Source organism: Podarcis vaucheri (assembly GCF_965113315.1).
Source record: "Podarcis vaucheri genome assembly, chromosome: 10".
Classification (NCBI taxonomy): domain Eukaryota; kingdom Metazoa; phylum Chordata; class Lepidosauria; order Squamata; family Lacertidae; genus Podarcis; species Podarcis vaucheri.
Genome location: NC_138748.1, coordinates 47,376,489 through 47,400,292, shown reverse-complemented (window position 1 = coordinate 47,400,292; position 23,804 = coordinate 47,376,489). Strand labels below are relative to the sequence as shown.

General features: G+C 41.9%; 1 protein-coding gene across 20 annotated transcripts in view; it reads right to left on the bottom strand.

The window, feature by feature from the left end:
• RBFOX2 (RNA binding fox-1 homolog 2) overlaps positions 1-23,804 on the bottom strand; it is a gene marked incomplete at its 5' end in the record, with an annotated part of 176,447 nt that overhangs the window by 105,302 nt on the left and 47,341 nt on the right. The window contains one exon of one of the 20 annotated variants that reach the window (XM_082240258.1): positions 20,420-20,631. The exons of 17 other annotated variants lie outside the window; for them this stretch is intronic. In XM_082240258.1, coding sequence (XP_082096384.1) covers positions 20,420-20,434 — 15 coding nt within the window. Of the gene's footprint in view, positions 1-6,447; positions 6,879-20,156; positions 20,179-20,419; positions 20,632-23,804 lie in introns of those variants that run through there. 2 more of the 20 variants (XM_082240259.1, XM_082240254.1) reach the window with 2 other exon arrangements.

The following is a 23,804-nucleotide window of genomic DNA, read 5'->3' as shown; positions in this document are numbered from 1 at the left end:
AAGAGCGTCCCCATAACAACCAGAGAGCAGGATAATGTCAATGGCCTTCCCTTTGGTAGCTCACTTGGTTCACACCAGATAGGGGATAGGTAGGCAGGCTTAACAAGCACTGCTTCTTCCAATGAGCAATGGGGAACCAACACTAATTCTTCATGATGCAACACAGGATTATTCAGCATGGTGGGCAACTGCAATGACTACCACCTGATGCTCATCAGAAGAATGAGAGAAAAGAGGACCCAAAACAGGATTTCCAGCAGGGCCAACAGCCCAAAGATGCCACCCACTGACACCAGGTCTCTTATATCTCCAGCTTGCCTAATGCTACTTACCAAGTTTATGGCAGAAGTGAGGGATGAGCCAGGGACCGATTCCTAGCTCAGTCTATTACACACTATTAGGCTATACTGACTGAATTTATTGTTTCAATGTCTCTCCAAAACATAGATTAGGCTAATTAAAAGCCACGTGTTTCCCTTAAAAGTAGCCACTTGGATAGAACAACAGAATATGGAATTAACATCATATCTGGGTCTTCAAGAAAGGCTGTTTTTTCCCTATTTGACTGTGATTAACAATGCTTTACAAAAGTTACAACCATCTGTTATCTTCACCATCTCCACCCCCATATTACAACATTGCCCACCCACAGAGGGGAAAGGAAGAGAAAGAAGATGGAGTACTTATGTTTAATGTATCGGCTTCTGTATAAAATTTAAATCTGTCAAAAATAGCACAAGTATGTCTCTGACTACAGTACAGGTAATTCTTTTTAGTAATGAATGGCAAGGCCTAGATATCTGTGACTCATTAGTCTACAATTGGGGGCGGGAAGAGAGAGGTTTTAAATTTCTATCATTGGAGAACAACTGTCACCATAAAAGTAATGTGTAAGTGCCAAGATTTCATGTTCTGCAAGCAGAAAGAATAATGGAATGCAAGCTAAGTATATGGAGAACCAAAGGCTACATTAATCCATGTTTCTTAGCTGCCTGTAGTACATCTTGTAAGGAGATGGGAAATTTCCCCAACTGGTCGCAATACAAACTCCTATTTGATTAAATTTGGCGGTTTCTTAACCAATTTTTGATATCCCAAACAAATCCTTGTGTACCAATATAGAAATGACCTGATCCCAGATAGATTCATCCTGAGAATTCATTATTGCAGAGGTGGGGTGTCCTTAGCTTAGGTAAGCTCAAGGAAGTTATTGTGTCTGCATTCCCAAGCCATTCCTTCATTCAAAGCATGTGGGTCTATTACAGTTATAGCAAGGCTAAATCACCCCACTTTCATCATAAACTGCAATTTCAAGGGCAACTCTGAACCTCTTGCTTGGCCTTCAGGTAGACTAGGATAGCGACAGCATAGATTTATTTCTCCCAAACCAACATGTGGGTTTGTGGAATCGCAGTCTACATTGTTTACAACATGTGGAATAATATTAACCTTAACATGTTGATTTTCCTCCTGTGCTTAGAATCAAAGAAATCCATTTATTAAGGTCATTTGAGATAAAGCCATTTGATCCTTCTCTCTCTGGGGACATTAAAAAAAAAGTTTTCATTTCTGATGAAAAGGCCCTTCATTAATATTTTCCCTACAGTCTGAGTTACAAAACCCATAGCATCAGACTCACCTGCATTGATGCAGCATAACTGAGAACTCCCCAAAATGTGTCAGTGAAGTCCATCAGCATGAGGACAGTAATTTCAAGTGCAGATAACAAAAATATAATCATATTCCAAACTTTTAACCTAATGCCAATCCCTCTTAAATCTACTGTCTACTAACGAACAGCCAAAGGCAAAAATGGGGGAGCACTAAACCCAAGAAATAAAAACATTGAAAGTAAAAGGGTAATGCATATTTGTATCATTTCTAAAACAGTAAACTTTCCTCATGACACAGGAAATGCCCAATGTGTTTTTTCAAGACCTTCTTCAAGGGCACTTCTCAGCAATACAGCTTTCCTAAATGATATCCAATCCATAATCAGCCACTACTCTTGAACACAGTTCTTATATCCAATCTACAAATTCTACTGGGAGAATAGAAAATAACGAAGAAGAAGAAGAAGAAGAAGAAGAAGAAGAAGAAGAAGAAGAACCCGACAAAAGGCCCAACTGCCATCCAAAGCTCTTGAACAATTGCCCATGACAATTGTTATCCACTGCTTTTTATTGTTATTGCTTTTATTCCTTTGGTTTTATTTTCTTATTGTGAGCTGCTCTGAGGCCATGAATGATAAGGGCAGTGCAGAAGTCTTATTAATAAAAAATAATCAGTAGATTGAAAGGTGGTAATCTTAGCCTTTTAGTGCAGCTCCAAGTATGTTTCTGCTAGTAAGTTAGAACAAATTCAGGTAGTGCCAATAATGTTATGTACAGCTTTCTTTTCATAGGAAGGGAGTGTTACCTCATCACATCACACCACATGCACTTCAGAGCTCTGCACTACCAGCAGAACAGATACTCCACACCTAGCTTGGACAGGTACCCACTGGTCTCAGGGTACAGTCTGAAAGCACATGAGGGCAACACCTTGTTCAACCTAAGTAGATTTGGGTCTGGTTAGTATTTGGTGGGTGATCACCTTGGAACTACAGTGCTACCTCAGGTTAAGTACTTAATTCGTTCCGGAGGTCCATTCTTAACCTGAAACTGTTCTTAACCTGAAGCACCACTTTAGCTAATGGGGCCTTCTGCTGCTGCTGCGCCGCCGGAGCACAATTTCTGTTCTTATCCTGAAGCAAAGTTCTTAACCTGAAGCACTATTTCTGGGTTAGTGGAGTCTGTAACCTGAAGTGTATGTAACATGAAGTGTATGTAACCCAAGGTACCACTGTACACGTATGCCATATTGGGCTCCATAACAAGGTTGCCTATTTTTTTCAATGAATCCGGGAGCAACTTTTCAACTTCCTACTAAATAGATGGATTTTGTCAGGGGGCTGATTTGTAAATCCAGGGACAGTCCCTGGGAAACGGGGATGTCTGGTAACCTTACTCCATTTGAAAGGTGGGATATAAATGTAAGAAAATAAATACATGAACTAATAACTCATTACTGATTCCCCGTCTTTAACATATGAACCCAGCTGATTTATGCATAATGCAAGGCAAGATCCTTCGTAGCATAGCAGCTAGAATGTTGGGAGGATATTTTTATATGCCTCTTAAGAAAAGTGGAGGGCATATTGCTGGCACATTCAAGCAATCTTTGTGTTTGAACATTCTCCTCTCTCTCCCCACCAACCTCCTTAGGCCTGCTAATGCGAAGGCCTGCAATACGTGTTCATACCAATGAGCTAACCATCTTTTTATATTTGCAGGCTTTCTCAGACTGCATTTCAGGTATTTACTCGTGTGCAACAGTGGTGGCTATGTGATGGGTCATCAAAAAAAGTCTGAAAAACAGTGTATTTAATACAGGCAAGCAGGTAAAGGTAAAGGTAAAGGGACCCCTGACCATTAGGTCCAGTCGTGACCGACTCTGGGGTTGCAGCACTCATCTTGCTTTATTGGCCGAGGGAGCCAGCGTACAGCTTCCGGGTCATGTGGCCAGCATAACTAAGCCACTTCTGGCGAACCAGAGCAGCGCACGGAAACGCTGTTTACCTTCCCGCCGGAGCGGTACCTATTTATCTACTTGCACTTTGGCATGCTTTCGAACTGCTAGGTTGGCAGGAGCAGGGACCGAGCAATGGGAGCTCACCCCGTTGCGGGGATTCGAACCGCCGACCTTCTGATCAGCAAGTCCTAGGCTCTGTGGTTTAGACCACAGCGCCACCCGCGTCCCTTCACAGGCAAGCAGACCAAACCTTAAATTGGATACTTTCAGCATTTAGTATTATATCTGGAGTGCTGAAGGAAATGCTCTCTATTTTTAACTGCTTTGGGTAATCAACCCATTCTCTTAACCATATTCATGAAGGGTTTCACAGGGATAGGATAAGATGTACATTTTAATGTAAATTATCTACATTTCTGTACAAGCTCAAACAGAGAGGGAACAAATCTCCAATCTGTATTTAGGAATACAGTACACAAAGCACATTTATTAGAATAAATGTTGACAACCAAGAGATACATTTAATGTAGAATCACATGACCTTAAGTGCATAGTAGTCTAACAAGATTCTATATACTAATTTATCTTCTGAACAAAGACACAGGCTTATAGCTCATATTTCTGCATGTCGGACGTATTATTACAGATGTCTACCAGAAGTCTTCCATATGCTTCTGTATGAATTCTTTCTATTCCAAGCTGTAGCCCAAGAGCTCATCAAGCACTTTGTCGTTCTGAATAGAAGTACTCCATGACTCCTAAACAGAAACACACAATTCTGCATTCTAAGAATAAATGCAATCACAACGGAAATACTATGAAGGATGTGGATTCTGGGTCTAGGCAGATGGTATATTTTGAGCAGCAGAAAACAGATATCTAACTGATGATGGGAACATGTCAGAATTATTATTTAGATATGCAAAAATCTGGTATTAAACTTTAAAAATGCTTCAAGATTAACTGATCACCCAATTATTTACACAATGGTGAAGGTTGTTCAAAACTTCACTCCTCCATACACCAGTGATTAATCATTCCAGACAGCTTCAAGATCAGTAAAAGAAAGAACTAAAATATGGAAAATCCAAAGCACTAAAAGTTTCAAATAGAAGGAATGCAGAGATAACATAATCACTGAAATGGTTAAAAACACGTCCCTTTAAAGCATGAAGCGTAAATTTTATCATCACTATTCAAGTGTGTGTAACTGCTACCAATAACTATCAAAATATACAAGACAGAATTCAGATATTGACTTCTGTGGGAAATATAAAAACAGAAACACAATGACATAATAGGTGATTGCCTGGTCTTCTCAGATATAATCAGATTGCAAAAATTATTCTCTATTTACTGGGTATGAAATACCAACTGATCACTTTAGAACCTCTCCCATGTTACAAATAGATAGTTCTTCTGGCCCAGTTCTTCACAATGATTACACATTATATTCAGATAAAACAGTTATCACAGGAATCGATACCTTACTGTGGAGCAGTGACAATTCTGATGAACAAAAAATTACATTGTGGTCACAGTCATATCTACTCATAAGTAAATCCCAATGAGTTGAATGGGATTTGTTCTCAAGTAACTTGCCGATCGAAAGGTCGGCGGTTCGAATCCCCGCGGCGGGGTGCGCTCCCGCTGCTCGGTCCCAGCGCCTGCCCACCTAGCAGTTCGAAAGCACCCCCGGGGGCAAGTAGATAAATAGGTACCGCTTACCAGCGGGAAGGTAAACGGCGTTCCGTGTGCGGCTCTGGCTCGCCAGAGCAGCGTTGTCACGCTGGCCACGTGACCCGGAAGTGTCTGCGGACAGCGCTGGCCCCCGGCCAATAGATGTGAGATGGGCGCACAAACCCCAGAGTCTGGCAAGACTGGCCCGTTCGGGCAGGGGTACCTTTACCTTTACCTTTAACTGTGTAGAGGATTGGAGCCTTAACAGTAACTACTGTAATAAAACCAGCATGTCACGTGTGGCATTGAAAAAGAAGAAAAATCCACAGAAAGAAACATGCCTGGTAACTAAAGACAGTTCATATAGTAGCCACCTTAGTATCAGCTACTATAATCCTTATTCCAAATAATATGGAGCAAAGTGAATGGGCATTCCTATTAATACAAAAAGCTGTCATTCTCAGACTTGCTATATGAGCAGGAAATTTCTAAAAATGATGTCTGTTCAACATACAATGAGGCTTAGGATACCAGATCCTTGACTAAGCCTTAGGATTGCCATAAGGGAAAAAAAGTTATTAAAGATAATGAGAATGTTATCAAACATTCCCATCCTTATTATTGTTCTTGCTCTTAAAAATGTCTGAAACACTTACAAGAACAAATACATTTCACTATGTTTTTATCAGCACATTAACACTGGACTTGTGTAGTGAGGGATAAGGTGAATCAGAATAGTTATAGCACATCAGCTCACCAGGAATGAGTTCGAGATAGAAATATCACTCTTCTGGTTGCTGGAGCTAGAAAGGAGGTATCTTCAAGTCACATGCTCCTTAGTGATGCAGCACTCATCAACCAATAAGAAAATCTCAAGAATGCCATATGGTGGATTTTAATGTTAATAATTTCTCACTCCTTAAAAATGCACATATACATCCTTGGAATTTATATCAGGAACAACCTCCTCCGTAAAATGTAAATTTCTCCCATAAGACTCTGATCCTCAAGCTTTCAACTCAGATGCCAACTTCAGCAAAAGGTAAATGCAGTACTTTTGAAAAAGTGTATCTGGATAAACCAAAACAGCTGAGCCTGGAAAAATATCAGCCTCCTCTCAAAGCAATGCAGGGAGCTAACAATGTACAACTGGAAACATGAACAACATTCAGTTGTGATCTTTTCTCTACTTACCTGGACAACGGGGTATTGGTAATCCATGCAATATACACCATACATAGCCAAAGGCTTCTCCAGCTGTATACCAGGCAGACAAAGAAACGGGAACTCTGAGTCTGCGTCTCCCCTCCTGCAGTCTTGAGCACAGGTCCCTGGCAGTGCTGTGCAATACTTGGCTCAGGCCTCTGGGTCTATACGCAGGTTGATACTAGCTCAGCTGAAAATATACATGAATTGCCCGAATGGCTTCAGATCAGCCTTTCTGCCTCCCCCTCCCCTTGAGATCCAGCACAGCTAAACCAAGGCGCACTTAAACAAACGGAACCTCGTAAGTTAGGAATCCTAAACTGAAGACGAACAATTCTCCTGCAGTTCCCAGAAGCACAGAATGACAATCAGGAAGAACGGAATGCAGTAATGGGCGAAGAGGGAGAAAGCAAGCAAGCAAGCACATAGGAGCCAAACAGATATATGTTCTGGGCGCTAGGTGCGTCAGAGGGAACACAATCTGGGGCAGCAAAAAAGTATATGAGGCTGTGTTACCCTCCACCCCCAGACCTTTGTGCTTTTTCTTTTTTTACTGTCCCAGGCAGAGACAGGTGCTGGGATTAGCATAGCAAATCCCCCCTTTTTTTTTTGAGGATGCAAAGGGAGGGAAAAGAGAGAGGCTACACTGATATCTGCAATGAAGTTTTTTGTGGGTTTTTTTTTAAACATAACCAAATATATGATCGTATCATTTAACACTTCTCTCTCTGCATTTAACCCAGACAGAGACAGCTGCTTGAATCAGAACTGAAGTGAGAAAGGGAGAGAGGAGGAAAGAAAGCAATCTGAATCCACCGAGAGGCCTTGAGCTATGCAGGATGCATGCTCTCAGCTGTTCCAGTCAAACTTAGGAGGATTAATGCTGACTGTCAGCATAGGGGATGGGAGATGGTGAGAAAGGGGGCTAGGTCTGGAAAAGCCAGCTGCTCTTCCCATTTTAGAAAACTTCCTTGTACCATTCCAAATCCACACATTCCTACAAGAGGATGCTGGAGCTCTAACAGACATGGACAGATGCTAAATTAATCTGACAAAGACCAGCAGGTTCAGAAGTTGCTTTTCGAACCATGCATGCCATGTGTGTCACTTGTAACCTGAGATCAGCGAGTAATTCTTAGAAGGCTGAAAGTAGCCTAAAGGGAATAGCGAGGTGTGGAAATTATACCTTCAACAACAGAAGCAATATACATTTTTTTTTACTGTGCTCTTTAAAAGAAGCAAAAAAAAAACCACCCCAATTCTCATGGTTTGACATTTTTTTGCATACTCTACTGTTTAAACAGCATGTGTGCCCAGTTTCCCAAAATCGGGGGCTTACTGAACTCTTTGATGGCAAATGGAAAGCCAAAGAAAAACTAAGGACAAGCTCTCAATACCACCCTTGCTCCCTGAACTCTTGCTATGAGCATACTATTCTGCACCTATTGTTCAATAGATTTTGCTTTCAATTCTTTCAACACTGTTTCTCTCATCAGAAAATTGACAGCAACAGCAGTATTCCAATATGCTTGATTTGCCGAAATATAAAGCAACCATGCCATTTAAAAAAAGTATGGAATTGTTTTCATGAGGCTTCAATATTCAGCTTGGATGGGAAACAATGGGTTGTATCCAATGTTAGTCATACTTAGAGTAGACCCATTCAAATTAATGGACATCACCACCACCGGTTCATTAATATCAGTGTGTCTACTCTTATGAGAGTGGCATTGTAGTCTAAACCACAGAGCCTAGGGCTTGCTGATCAGAAGGTCGGCGGTTCGAATCCCCATGATGGGGTGAGCTCCCATTGTTCGGTCCCAGTTCCTTGCCCACCTAGCAGTTCAAAAGCACGTCAAAGTGCAAGTAGATAAATAGGTACCACTCCGACGAGAAGGTAAACGGCGTTTATGTGAGCTGCTCTGGTTCACCAGAAGCGGCTCAGTCATGCTGGCCACATGACCTGGAAGCTGTCTGCAGACAAATGCCGGCTCCCTTGGCCTATAGAGCAAGATGAGCGCCGCAACCCCAGAGTCAGCCATGACTGGACCTAATGGTCAGGGGTACCTTTTGCTCTGTGAGTAGAACTTAGTTGGATACAACCCATTATAGCAACAATGAGTTCTTCACTCAGAACCATCATACATAAATCCATTTCTGGTCAGTAACACATACCAGCTATCACATGAGTAATCTTTGCAAGTTCTCATAAATAATTTCCATTGATATATTGCCTGTGAGACTCAAAACCTTTGAAGTCTTCCACACTATTCAACGCATTTCCCCATCACTTTTCAAACCACAAAAAAAATCCATGGCTTTCTAAAAACCCTAAAGTTCTGGTATGTGCTTGGAATCCCTTCCACAAATTACTGACAGCCTGGAGAAATCAGGGAGCAGGAGAAATAGGACAAATCTTATTTTCCTTTGTCTTTTGCTGATTGGCTGCTGCAGTTTCCAGCAGAAACCATGGAAGGAGGGAGGGAGAGCAGACAAACCACGGATTAGAAATGTCCCCATAGGAAATAATGGAAATCGTCAGCTCGTTATGTGAACGCTTTCCTAATGAATGTTTTCCTGGGAGTGCATTGTATTTGGAAAGTGGGACCTGCAATGTATCTCAAATTGGATAAATGGGAAATAATATGTAAAGTATTGCAGGATATTCATGTTCTCTCTCTCTCTCTACACACACACACACACACCTAATTTCATTTATGTCCGATCATGAATCTAAACTGGTAGTGATTAACCTGGAAAGTTATCTTTGCATCATGGTGGAAACCATGGAGAGTCAATGTAGATAGTACTGAACTAGACAGACCACTGGTCTGATTTGGTGTAAGTCAACTTCCTAAGTACTTATGTTCCCAAAATTAATGCTCATCCAATGAAACTGAAAACAGACAAAAGGAAGTATTTCTCCAGAAAGGGCAAAACAATCTTATGGCATTCACTACTACAAAATGTGATGATGCACCATAGCTTATATAATTTTAAAAGAACAACAGATAAATTTGTAAAAGATTTGAGGAGGGAGTACTTTCTGTAGAAGACAGGAACAATAGTCTATTGCTTGCAGTGTGCAAGTTGATTTACTAATATTATGTTTTATTTCTATTTTTAAAATATGTTCCATTTTTCCTACAAACTGTAATCCTAAGTAGCTTGTAACAGAAATAAAATACAAATAGCAATACATAAAACAGAAAAATTGAAAGAGCAACTTAGCTATACATAGGGCCAATTCATATCTTATGCTAAACCAAACCATGGCTAAGCATGAACAAGCAAGTATGGCCACTTTGCACCACCCCAGAGCTACGCCATGGTTTGGCTTAGCATTACATTTGAACCTGGGCTCATGGTTTGCCCTCCCCCCAAAAAATATATATACTAAAAGCAATAATCCAATAACAAACTTTGCCTACAGCCTTGTGACTTGCTTGGAGATACAGAAACAACATGACCACTTTGGGTCATAACCTAAGCTTAGCTCTGGGCAGCAAGCCAGAGGAGGAGCAAACTGGCTGTTGTTTTCTCTCTGAATGCCCCCTTTTGCCCATAGATGCTTGGTCATGGTTTGGCTTAGCATTATGTGCTAACTGGGCCACAGTAGTTTACACACACTACCTTGAGAACTAGAAGACATATGAGTGTGAAACTCTGCCAAAGTAAAAAGTGGCAATTTAGCAAAGTGGCACTCACTCCCTAGCCTGGTGCCCTACATATATATTTTCAACTGCAACCTTCATTGTCCTTGACTCCTGGCAATATTCACTGGGCTGATGGGAGTTGGTGTCCAATGCCAAGTTGAGGAAGACTGACAAGACAGAGGAAGGGTTAAAATTAAGCTTTTGCCTACTTGAATGTGCTAACGGTTGCTTATACAACCCAGCTCTTATTTCAGTATTTTGACAAAATGATCAAAGCACGCATGAACAAATCCATCTTATTACTCAACAACTAGTCAAAAGGTTTCAAGGTACCTAGGTACTTCCTGGATACAAAATTTAAGTCCTCTTCAGAAGCTGATATCTAGAAAAACAGACATTAATGAGCAGGATTTGGCAGGAGAGAGCACAGACCAAGGAATATGTTCTGCTGTCTATCAGGAGGCCAGAAGAAGACAACACAGATGGCAGGAAATAAACTATATTTTAAAAAATAGGGGGATGAGCAGATAATGAGGTTTAATCACAAAGTAGCATTCCAATTCCAGAAGTGACCTTTATAGGAAAGCGAGTTTCCTGAACTCAGGATGCAGGGGGTGCATTTAACAGGTAGTGTTAATCAGTTCCTTTAATAGGGAACATAGGATGTTTGAAAATGAATTGGCAACACCAAAAAATGAGGTAGCAGTTTCTACACACTCAAGTGGTTCCCTAGAGATAGACAAGCTTATAAATGATAAGCATTAAAAAAAAAAAAAGGCCTGGCAATAACCTATGAATATCTTACATAATGTTGGTGGCTGTTGGGTCTATAGAGATAATAAATTCTAGCCTTATTGTCTAGAGATGGAATTTCCTTCTTCTATTAAATCCTTCTTCTTCTTTTCTTCCCCAGAGGTAAAAGTGAATTGCCCATAGAAAAGAGAGGAGAAAGCCATGATTTTAGCATGGCTGTGACTGGACAGCAAAAAGCCCACCAAGCAACAACCAGAGAGTAGCAAGGTCTTATTTAAAGTGAAAAAAATGAGGGAAACAGTTGCATGTAAATCAATGGATTGGAAGGCTTATGCATGCAACTGAGTAGTGTATTTGGACTGCAATGGGGTCTCAGGTGACCATTTAAGTAGATTGACCTTTTCTGTAACTGAAGGGTGTGCAGTATGGGAAATTTCTGGCTCGAAATCCAAACCAGCTTCAGACCCAACTGTGACCTACAATATTAATAGCTGAGAGTATTCAAGGTCAGTGTGACACAGTGCACTGCTTGAGGTGGGCTGTTGCTGTCACTTGCACTCCCTCCTTTTCCTCCATGCATCCTTGTCACCTATTACCTCCTCCTGCTACAGCCTGCTGCTCCCTTGTTGCTGCTGCTGCTATTACTACTCCCTCTGCTACTTCCATGAATCTGAAACCATCCTTGCCCCCTTAATGCAACACCCTCAGGAAGGGGCACTTTCTCACAGCAAGGCATTGTAGCTGAGATGGACTGTACTGCCACCAATGTATATTGTCGAAACACTGGCAAACACTTGTGTAGAAGTCTCTGTTAACTTCAATAAATTTTACATCTTTCACTGCCAGTAAGAATGCTCACTATGGTCACTTCAACCACAACTCCTCACTCTCAAAGAAGGAGGACCTCATTCTCAGAGTGAGGAATAGGGTGCTCAAAGAGCCTACTTAGTGCGCTGCCAGCTTCAATGCCACTCTCCTACAGTGCAGGGAGGAATTTTCTCCAATGTATACACTCCATGTATTCCTTTGGTTGGTTTGAGGATGACTGCCTGAGCCCCAGTGCTGAACACTAGTGCATAGTGGGCGGTACTATGCCCACCTGTACCTACTTTGGCACCAGCAAAAGTTCTCATAAAATATATCCTAAAACATAAACATGGCACTGTTTGCTCCTCCTGCTCAGTTCCTGCTTGCACATGCTCAGCCTCTTCCAACACTGAAGCTGCTCCATTAAACATGCCCACATTTCAATGATCCCAGGACTGGACAACTACCCTCCTTTCCATTTGGAAGAGGAGAGATGCAAAGAGCTTCTCTCCCTCTGAGAGTAAGCACAAAAGTGCCTTTTTCCATTGATGGGGTGACTAATTGAGGGGACATACCTGTACTTGTTTTGCGGTCCTCTGTCTCTATTCCGCTCATTTAGAGATGGCAGCCATTTTGTGTTATGGCATGTCCTCACAGCAGCCATGTCCTGGCTGCTCCCCATGGCACTGTTTCAAAATTCCAAATGTGACCACTGGCCCAAAATGTTTAGCGAACCCTGCACTACGGAGGAGAGAAAATTTTCTCACCTTTATCCCACCCCCAGGACCCAAACTTGTGTCTGTTATGCCCCAATGAGGTCAGACAAAAGCATTAAGATGAAGGACAGTCGTTTGGAATGTTTCAGACATGTAGCTTGTCACATTTTCTGGATTATGACCCAATCGTCCGTCCTACAAAAAGAGAGTTGGGTTCACCTGAAGTCTGCCACAGTCATTTCTTCATCTATACTCTGAAGGAGGAGACCCCATATCAACAACTCAGCAGTATGGAGCTCCCTAGTCTGGTACCAGCTGCCTGCCCAATTCAGACCTCTAATCTCTCCAACTTTGATTTAATGTAGCAATTATGGGTAATGTGGTTTGAAGGAGATAAATGCCCAATACAGGACTAGCTGGCACTGACGTTCATTCCGCTCATAATGCGAAAACAGTTTTAATTAAAATCCCCTTTATGATAAAGGAGCTGCTTGACTGGATGTTTCTGTGCGGCCCTGATATGGAGCTTCCTCTAAAGCGGATTAGAAATCAAAAGTTTCCCCCTTTCTTGCTACTGGCAACACAAAAAGAACTGAAACGCACTCACTATGTTGCCCCAAATGCAATTCCCTTAACCCAAGAATTGCTGGGATCACACAAGGCTGATGCAGACAACAATCTTTCTCCAACCAAAGCACCAAACTCCAGTTCCTAAAGGTTAGGAACAAAGGAAACGAGGATGCAATCCTCATTCCCCCACCCAAAGTCTAACAGTCTCAAAAAAGATTGTACCCTTTAAATGAAAATGAACACAATATTGCTCTCTGTTCACACACATTGTAGGCAGAATTGTGTACTAGGAGATTACAACCACCAACATGTAGCAATATAGAAAGCCAGATTTATTCTATTTTAAACGAAATAGTCTGTGTCCAGATAGATGGAGGAACTTAATTTGGCGGAACTATATGAGTCTCAGTACTGATTGGTTTAAGAACTGATCTATCACTTCCTACTGAATTACAAAAAAAGTAGATGAGAGATGTTTTGTTTGATTTCACACAAAAACTTTGCTTACTTATTATTGCTGCAGTCACCATTTTTTATGGAATATACTAAAATGAATATGTTAAGTCTTGCCTGGTAGGAGCCATCTGTCACAGTGAAAAATCAGCCCCATGCATTAATATAAAAGGAAGTTCAAGCTTTTCTGGCTGGAAGACAGAACAAAATGGAAAATAAAAGGCCCTGCATTTGAATGTGCATCTTCTGCTATTCTCTTCTTAGGTTACCTTAAAACAAAAAAACATGTGTCAACCCCCCTCCCCTCCGTCAATTTAAGGAACTTAAATTCTGCCAAACTTTTGAGGTATGTCATTCCGGGACAATCAACCCATCTTTTCAAGGTATCAACTAAACTAAGCAACCTTCTGGTACAGTAGTTAATTGCAATGACCCAAATAATCTAATACAAAACCTGAGTGACGTGAGTTGGTCACTAGGGTGCTACTAGGGTGCTACTAAGCCATCGTCCATAAAACCCATATTCCTTATTCCTACGAGAACAAAGGGGAAAGCAGGTCAGAAACAACACTCTGAAGGCATAACACAGTTAGGCTGGTGAACAGGAAAACAGCTTGGTGCAATTAACAAGATTAAAGAGGGATTTAAAATCAGGAGAGAGAGAGCGCAACGGGCAAGATTGATCTTTACAGGATTAAAGCCAGAATCCAACTAAGAGTCCAGTGGTCCTGAGATCAACATCACATAATGGGATTAAATCGAGAGCTGCTTTGTTTTTTGTATCTGAATGCACAGCATCTGCACTACCACCACTGTAGTTAAACAGCAAAAGAGTTCCACGGTGACAAGGAGGGATTTGTGACATAACACGGCCAACTACAGGCACACTCCTGCGGAAAAGGATATGAAACAAGTTCACAGAAATCAGTGACATGGCACATAATGATCTGGCCAAAGATGTAAAAACACAGTAGGCTTACCAAGGCCAGACAGTCATGGCAAATTTGACAGGATTTCCTCAGAATGAATGGGAGAGAGGAAGGCATCCACAGCTGAAACTGGGCATGCAGGATACTAATAGCATCTACTGACTATTTTTTAAAAAAAAAAATCAAATAAATGGCATATCGGAGGGTTGCCCTTTATTTCATAAAAGATTTCCAACACATTCTCGAAGTTCCCGCATTCAGTTTTTGAAAAACGAAAGGGCTGTATCTAACATTAGTCTTACACAGAATAGACCCGCTGAAACTAATGAGCATGGTGACCTTAAGTCCTTACACTATGTTTACTCTGAATAGCACTAATAGATAGTGACCAGTGTGCATACTAATATCAATATATGCCTCTAATGTGCCTAGCAATGAAAAAAACAAAAACAAAACCAGTCAGTTTCCTCTTTGACTTTTCCCCAGAGTGGAAACCAATAATCTGAACAGGTATCTGAGAGCAGCAAAGATGGGGAAGGAAGATAATATGAAGTTAATGAATGTTCCTATCACAAATACTTTCTCCTTAAAAATACTAATTGTTATGCAAATAAATTGTTCTGCATTCACTCGAGGTTAATAGGCACAGGGGGACAAAGTATATGTTCTCAAAGCACTAGATTAATGCCCCCACCTCCCCATTCAAGACAACTTTGGACACAGCAAAGGCAATGGCTCTCATGAAAGCATAAAAATGAGCTTAAGTCATTGCAGGGGTGGCTTCCAACAGGATGGACAGTAGGGGAAGCCTGCAATATGTAACAGCATCTTTGTCAGACAGCGTTGTCAAGCAGAAGCCAGAAGGAGGAAGGCTGCAGTCCATTCCCTTGAAAGATTGGGAAGTGTCATAGCTCAATGGCAGAGAACATGTTTTAATTGCAGAGTTCCAGGTTCAATCCCTGTGATCTCAAACCCTGAAACCCTGAGGAGCAATTTCCACTCAGCGTGGATAATATCAAACAAGATGGTCTGACGCAATTTAGGACAGCTTCCTATGACCCAAGTTCAGAGCTCCCTGCAGCTGGGCCTCTTCCAGCTTGCAGGTAAAAGGAGTTGAGGAGAGGAGTAAAAGTATCATGAATGGGTGGTGTGTGGGTAGAAACTGTGGCAAAATGGTAGAAAGATCATGTAAAAGAACCTGCTTCACTTGCAAAGTAATTATTAAAAACATCCGACGTTACATAGTTTATCCACCTTACCCTAGTAATAACTTATCTTGGCTTGAGAGGTAATGTATGAACAATAAAACTCTTCCCTTGCTACAAAATGGTTTTCCTCTGTTTTTTCAGTATTCAGTATATACTAGGAATAGATGATTGTCCATCCTTACTCTGAAAGGTCTATTAAACCATTTTCTTTCAAATAAAACACTTCTGTCGTCAATTTGACTTGGCAACGGAAATACAGGGAAATATATGCATCCTTACCTGACCAACTAGGATACCATGTCACAACAAATATCCATACCGTACTATATTTTCAGAGCTAGAGTACCCTAAACAAAGCCTGTGCAAAGTTCAAAGTCACAGATGGCTACATGCTGCACTCTGTTTAACTCTCCCTGTAATCATCATTCATTTTACTAATGGTACTTTCTGCAGAAGGGCAAATGAAACAGCACCGTGAATAAGATGTTGCTAAGACCCAGTTTGGCAGACTTTGCTTTCCAGTCCCCTGGGGGGTGGTGTTGATGAGCTCAGAGACTAAGGGGAGTGAGAAAGAAAATATTGTAGGCAGTCCAAAGATGTTCAGAACTGAGCTTGCCTCGCATACAAGATACTGTAAATGAAAAGGTTACAGCAGAGCAAAGCAGATACTCCCGGGATATGTTTTTACTATCCTTCTTTAAAGACCAAAGCAGCACATCTAAACCAAAGCAGCACATCTAAGCACCAAGGAAAGAAATTATTATAACTGACGAACGTGCATGTGAATGGAAAAGCTGGAAAAGTTTGCACAAAGATTTATTTGCTTGTTGAAAAATTGGGAGGAAAATAAATTGTTACACCAGAATTACATTTTTAACTTGCCCTTCCGTTATGGGGCTCAGGGCAATGTACATGATCAATACCACTTTCTATTCTCATAACAACCCTGTGAGGTACAGTAAGCTGAAAGAGGTTTTGGAACTACCGGTAAGTACAGATTTGAACTTTGTCCAATATTTTCTGCAGCAGTCTTCCTAGTCCAATATTATCTACATCACATAGGACTATACATTTGGAGTGTTTATTCAAAATGCTGGTTGTGTTTACTGGTCCAGAAATGGAAAGAAGATAAAGTTCCTACCAGAGAATGGCAGATGAAGTCAATGGACTATGCTGAAATAGCTAAAATGACCAGAAGAGTCAGAAATCAGGAAGACCAAAATTTTAATAAGGAATAGGGGAAATTTACAACTTATCTTAAAGGCCATTGCAAACAGTTAAAATTGTTAGTAGGATTGGAATATCACTTGTAGTTTAAGGTTGAATTCAGGACATAATGGAAGAGGTAAAAGATTTGGATTATCATAAAAGACACAGGAGGAAATTATTAAAAACAGGAGCCACAAAGGAGAGCATTGCAGTCCAGGAGATTCATTGGAATCTTGTTTCTTATTATTTATGTTTGATATATCTCTGTAAAATTTTAATTTGAAAAACCAAATAAATAAATTTAATAAGAACAAAATGCTAGTTGCGATTGGTAGAATTAATTTTTTTATTTTTTACCCAACAACAACCCTATGCACATCATAGTTATCATACTGAGACTGAAGACGCAATGATACATTCTACAGAGGCATAATGGTCTCCATGGTATGCAGGTATTACACGTGTATCTAAGCAATTGTTGGAAGAATGAAGGGGACCTAGTGGGTGATATCCAACATTAGTCATACCCAGAGTAGACCCAATGAAATCAAATGACTTATGTACATCAATTTTAACAGGCCTATTCTGAACATGACGAACACTGGATATAACTCAATGTCTGAAAGCATCCTTACATTACAGGAAGAGTAGGGAAATCTTTGGCCCACCAGTTGATGTTGGACTACAACTCTCACCATCCTTTAACAACTGGCCATGCTGGCTATCTTCCTTTTTTCTTTAAGCAATCCTTTTTGCCTCTGTTACTGCTTAATGCTTGCACTAACAAAGCAATCATATTAGTAGATGTTGAATTCCGCCCCTTGACTCTAAGTGCTGTAGGCATGGCCTTAATGCACCAGTAGGACTGGTACTCTCTTTCACTGTTGATTTGGAGAAGCTACTACCTCCATTATAACAGAAGGTAGGGCAGCCAGCAGCAGTGGATTGAAAGACGCTGATGCCTGAGGTGCTGTAGGAAAGGTCATCTGTATTCTCTCATTTGGGCTTACCTGTGAATACCTAGCCAGTCCTAAGGACGCATGGGTCCTCGAAGTCTCCACTTTTGTACCACTTCAGAATCATGAATGGCTTCAAGACAGAAACTTGGGAAATTGATTAAGCACCCAGCAACATAGTTAGTGGATAGTCAGATACTGATCTGTGTTAACAGGTGTCAGAAATTTGTAAAGCATGCTCTCCAAGAGAACCTCAAAATGGGAAACATGGATTCTACATGTCTGATTTTGGCAGCAGGAACAAGATTCATCTGAATGCTCCTCTCCTAAGTAGATACAGTAAGTTATGTGACCATTGTTAGAGGTAACTTTGTGCCAATAAAGTAGCTACAAGAAAACAGAGCAGAACCATGTTTGTTCCACCCATCAAGGAAAAAAGGGGGAGATTCTCCCTTTATGGGAAGCGGGATCAAATCTCTAAAGTTTCCAGGTGCACTGAACAGCTGTAGAACCTTTCTGTGTGACAACACAGAGAAGATGAATAAGTATCTTTTCAAAAGGACTAGGTACCTAACATGGCACATGGCTGGTTAGGATTCAACACAACAATGGACCTAGTTCCGGGAAGGATCCTTGAGTTCAAACAAGAACCCTAGCTGTTCACCAGAATGTTGGTGATTCGAGCCCACCCAGGGGTGGTTGTGGGCGGGATTCCTGCATTGAAGGGGGTTGAACTAGATGGCATTCTAGATTCCTTCCATAATTCTATAAAAGTGGAAATTTACTTCTAAAACTAAGAAGTTCGAAAGCCAGTTTGCAATTTGATATTGGGATTTACTGTTCAAAGAAATCACCATCAAACTTTCCAATGACCTATGCAAGCAGTTCTTTGCATCCTTTGCTACCTAGACAGGTAAGCTCAGCATTGAAGTACAGGCAGACACAGTATAAGTCAGCCTGGTGTCAGGCGCTAACAATAGAGAACTAGTATCACTAGTGTCATGCAAGACAACTGAGGCCACCAACAAAAGACAAAATGTAGAGATAAGATGGATCACAGGTCTGCTTCCTCATTATTGGATTATTGAAATTGCACCATCAATGCATGTGACACTTTACAGAAAACTATAAGCAAAGCCAGCCTTTTCGTGCCCAAATAAAGTTACAGGCATTGTGGTAAAGACTGGTATTATTCTCCACTTCTACTCATAATGAGCTTCACACGTTCTGACAACTACCACCATAAATATGGAGAATCTCAACTACTATTATTAACAATAGCAAATTTCTAGCCCTCATAGTTGCAGTCATGTATACAGCAAACTAACAGGATGAGGGCAGAAAGGAAGAATGACCTTTCCTGGTGCAGTGCCTAAAACTGCATAAATTAGCAGTTTTTTAGGTTTTTGCAACAGGGTGATTGATAAGCATGAAGTCTACAAATCAAGTTCCACTTAAAGGCAAAGCAGAAGTGGTTAGTAAAACAAAAAACTGGCAACCCAAACAGCCAATGGCTGAAATATATCTAGGAAAAGTTTCACTATCTTATATTTCTACAACTCAAGCCTGAAGCCTCTACCCTGAGGCCTCCAGTTCCTTTCTTGCTCTGCTCCTCCCTCTGCACCTTGCAAAAAAGGGGGGTGAGATAAAGTTCTACAAACCCAAATGCTGAGTTCAGAATCAATTATAGAAGTTGGAAACATTTACACTGGCATGCATCACATTCATTTACACTATGCTTTTTTGTGATTCCAGAATTTATTTGGATCCGTTCAGATTCTACTCTGCTTAGTTCCTTTCAGTTTCTTTGCTTTAAACGTCTGTGCAATCCCTTTGAACACCTTCATATCTATGTGTAATGTTTACTTCAATACCAATACCAAGACTCAGAAGTTCTATGACTACTTATAACAAGCTAAACAATGCTTAACATGTTTCACAAGGGGGAGATTACACGCCGCATAATTAAGTTTGAAAGCAGCATAACTTCCATGATACAAAATTTAGATTGCCGCACTGAAATAATGACCAAGTTTGGAGAACAGGGTATTCCCCACTCAGCTTGTTTTGAAAAACAAGGGCAGATCGCATTGAATTATCTATTTATAACTTAACCATCTACTCTAACAAATCAAGTCTGCCTATGTAATTCAGCATCAGCTAACTGAAGAAAGGTTGCACATTTGTGTGTTCCATTCTGGTAATTCTATCACTGTAGACAAGGTGTCCTTGCATCCAGCCTCTGACCGCATGCACAACAACTACTGCAATTTACCTTTGATTACTTCCTCCTTGGCTAGAATTCAATCCTTATCTACATTTCAGTTGCCAAATCCCCTTCTTTGCTAGTAGCATCCACCAGTCACACCAAAATACCCACCTAAGAAGAATCTGTGTCACTGCTTGACACTTATGGAGAAAATAAAATTGTCTCTCCTACCTACAGGTGCCAGAATATGGCAGTTCGTAAAGTTCCTGCTCGCTCACTCTCGCTCTCTCCACCAAAAGCACTGTGCTCAACAATAATTTAATTACACATCTCCATATTTTTAAATAGGGGCCAACTAATACCTGGCATATGGAGGGGCTGAAAAAAGAGAGCAAAGCCCAAAAGAGGAGTCTGCACATGGTTGCACAGAATCTTCAGCTTTCCACTCCTTATATGTGCAAAGCGTGTAAGCTCTCACACAGATCTCTACTCACCCAGAGGTACATCATGTCAGTCTGGGCAATTCCAACCCAGTAGTTGATGGGAGCTGATCCCAGGGAGGCGTCAACAAAGCGTGGTCACCAAGGTGCTTTTGGGTGGGTGGGTGGAGGATGGGAGAAGAATCAAAATAGGTCAGTTAAAAGCTCTCCCCCTCCTCTCCCTCCTGCTTTACTTGGTTCTCCTGCTTACGTTTTTCCCTCCCTCTCTCTGGGAGTTCCCAGCCCTGTGTGTCTGTCTGTACTGGTGTGTATACAGCTCACACTCTGCATTTGCCTCTGGGGAATTTCGCTCTTGTCATACTGCTTCTAAAAACACAATCGCTGCTTCAGATTCTTGAAAAAGGCAAGGCAGGGTGGGGTCAGCTGTAAACACAAGCCAGGTCCTAATGCTGGAGTGCAATTACTTTAAAAGAAAGCTTCTTTTGAGGTGAATGAAAACCTCACTCTCTTAGGTCAGTAGAAGCTAAATCTTCTCTCCAGCGCTTTTCAAGCCCAGCTCCCTATACAGGAATTATAAAGTAACCTAGAGCACACGGCTCAGTCTGCTGGTCTTGCTGAGCCTACCTCAGTCAACAACAGTAGTCACCACAGAAAAGCTATTTAATTCACTACTGATATGTATTTGTGAATTTGCCACTCACCTGGTTAAAGCACAGAACAAACCACAAGAGTCTTAGAGCTAAGAGGATAGTCTGTGCAATCTGCCCTAGAGCTACCAAGGGAGATGGACGGGGAAAACATTGTGGCGCGATGAGAGGAGAATACAAAAGACAAACAAAAGGTTGCGTTTTGCTTTAGAATTTACTCTGTGGTAAAAGGTTTTCAGCCTTCCAAAAAGAAAAGAACCAGGGCTGGCTTTTCATTCTAAGGAGAACACCAGATTCCAAATGCCCTGGGATCTTCTCTGCTTAGAGGTAGTTGAGAAGAGCTGCCTCTTGCAGTGTGCGCTCACGTCTTAATCCACAGTTTCAACAGGATTATCGGAAGTGAGCCATAAAAGGAGACACTCATTCTTGAGGTGTACAGCAGGACCAGGAAGACATGATTCAACAGGCCCTTTGGTAGCACACTGTTTCAATCCCATCCCCAGTGCCCAAAGGACAAGTGTCACCTCATCTCACTAATTCCATTTCAAACTACTGCTCCAGAAAACAGGAGAAACAGGTTTGCTTCCCTCCTCAGAGGGAGACATACTTTTGATTGCAAGGCCCCAGATAGCAAATATGCACAATCTAACAAATCCTGTTCAAACTTTGGCCTCCTATCTGCAATTTCTGCTACATTTCACTGCATTTTATAAAATGCAAAACAGCAGTGGGTTAGTGTGTTAACCAGAAAGTTGGCAGTTCCAGCCCACCCAGGGATGGCTTGAACTCACTTTATTCAAAAGGTTTTTGGGCTCAGCAGGAAGGAAGGACATTGGCTGGTCTCTAAACTGTATAAAATATTATGCTGGGTGGACATGGGTACTGCTAAAGGGCTGTGACATGTGAGAGTCAGGCTGGCAAATTTCTATTGAAGAGGCAGACTGGCAGCCCTGTGGGGCAAATATCCCTTCAAATCAGTTTCAGCCTTGACAAAGGAAAAGATATTGAAGGGGGTGCACAATGTTGGGTTCACATTAGCCCATGTGGTGGGCCTGTGATAAAGTGGTCACGTTATGGAAGGACGTATTCCAATGTAATCTCCAATATAATCTGACTTCATGTCTTTGGAAAGGGTAGGTGGGTGGGCCTGTTCTAATAGTTGTTTTGTGGTATAAGAATATGTTTTAAGAAGAACTCTGAATGCGCTCTTAAACTTGCTTTTCAGTTCCCTTCAAAGTAGGGCTGGAATCTAGAAATCTGATGCTGAGCCTCAGAAATAAGGATATATGAATCATAGAATTGTAGAGTTGGAAGGGACCACAAGGGTCATCTAGTCCAAGCCCTTGCAATACAGAAATCTTTTGCCCAATGTTGGGCTCAAATCCACAGCCCTGAGATTAAGAGTCTCATGCTGTACCAACTGAGCTATTCCAGTGTCACTGGATGGTAGAGATAACACCCTGTGTTCATGAAACAGTTCCCGTTTTATAGTCCTCATAATTAGAAAAGACATCCTGGAACAAAACAAAACTGAGAAGAAAATCAAGAAATGCTAAGCCAACAAGTAAGGAAAGTGCTGTAACACACAAGATGTCGCTTTTTCTTGTAAAACTAGTATCAACCTGATGGGACTGAAGCAATCCTTCATATCATTTTCTGCATAGACTAAGGTTGAAAGCAGGTAGTATTCCCCCAAACATCATTTGGCATACATTAACCCCACCCCCAAAATCTATCATATTAAATTGCATAGATACCGTATTTTTCGCCCTATAGGACACACCTAGATTTGGGGGGGGGAATAAAGGCGGGGAAATTATTTTTCCCCCCAGGCACAGGGCTGGGGCGGGGGAAGCTCGGGCTTCCCCCGACGCCAGCCCCCAGAACAGGACCCAGAGCAATGCCAAGGGAGCTTGCGGGGCTGGAGGAGGGGGAAGCCCTCCGCCAGCCTTCTAACCAAGTCGGGGGACAGCGGGAAAAGCGCGCTGCGCCTCCCACTGTCCCCCGAGTTTGCGGGGCTGGCGACGGGGAGGAGCAGGCTTCTCCCCCCCCCCCCGCCAGCCTTCTAACCAAGTCGGGGAACAGCGGGAAAGGCATGCTGCGCCACCCGCTGTCCCCCGAGTTTGCAGGGCTGGCGTCGGGGAAGAGCAGGCTTCTCCCCCCCCCCCCAGCCTTCTAACCAAGTCGGGGGACAGCGGGAAAGGCGCGCTGCACCTCCCCGCTGTTCCCCGAGATTGTGGGGCTGGCGGTGTGGCTCTCCTGAAGCCTAGTGAGCGAGAGGGGTCGGTGCGCACCGACCCCTCTCGCTCTCCAGGCTTCAGCGAAAGCCTGCATTCGCCCCATAGGACGCACACACATTTCCCCTTCATTTTTGGAGGGGGAAAAGTGCATCCTATAGGGTGAAAAATACGGTATTCTAGCTAGTAGGTGCATGCTCTTTGATCAGCATTGATGGTGAGCATTTTCATTAACAGCTTACTGAGCATAAAAGGGAGACCTTCACTTACAAACGTTTTGTGTGTGTGTGTGTGTGTGTGTGTGTGTGTGTGTGTGTGTGTTTGCCTAAAGCACCCTGAAACATCCTTCGTCAGACATGACCTGGAATTTCCACAATGCCTCCTTTAATATATACTACATGGTCTTAACATGTAGCAGGAACAATGCCACAGGGGACATGCCCCAATGTATGGCGCTTTGAAAAGTTGAGCATCGGGCTTCCAAACTGCTAATTTCTTCCCTCCCCATCACTGATGGGGGAAGGGGGAAACAAGGGTGGAGTTTGCAAGTGAGGC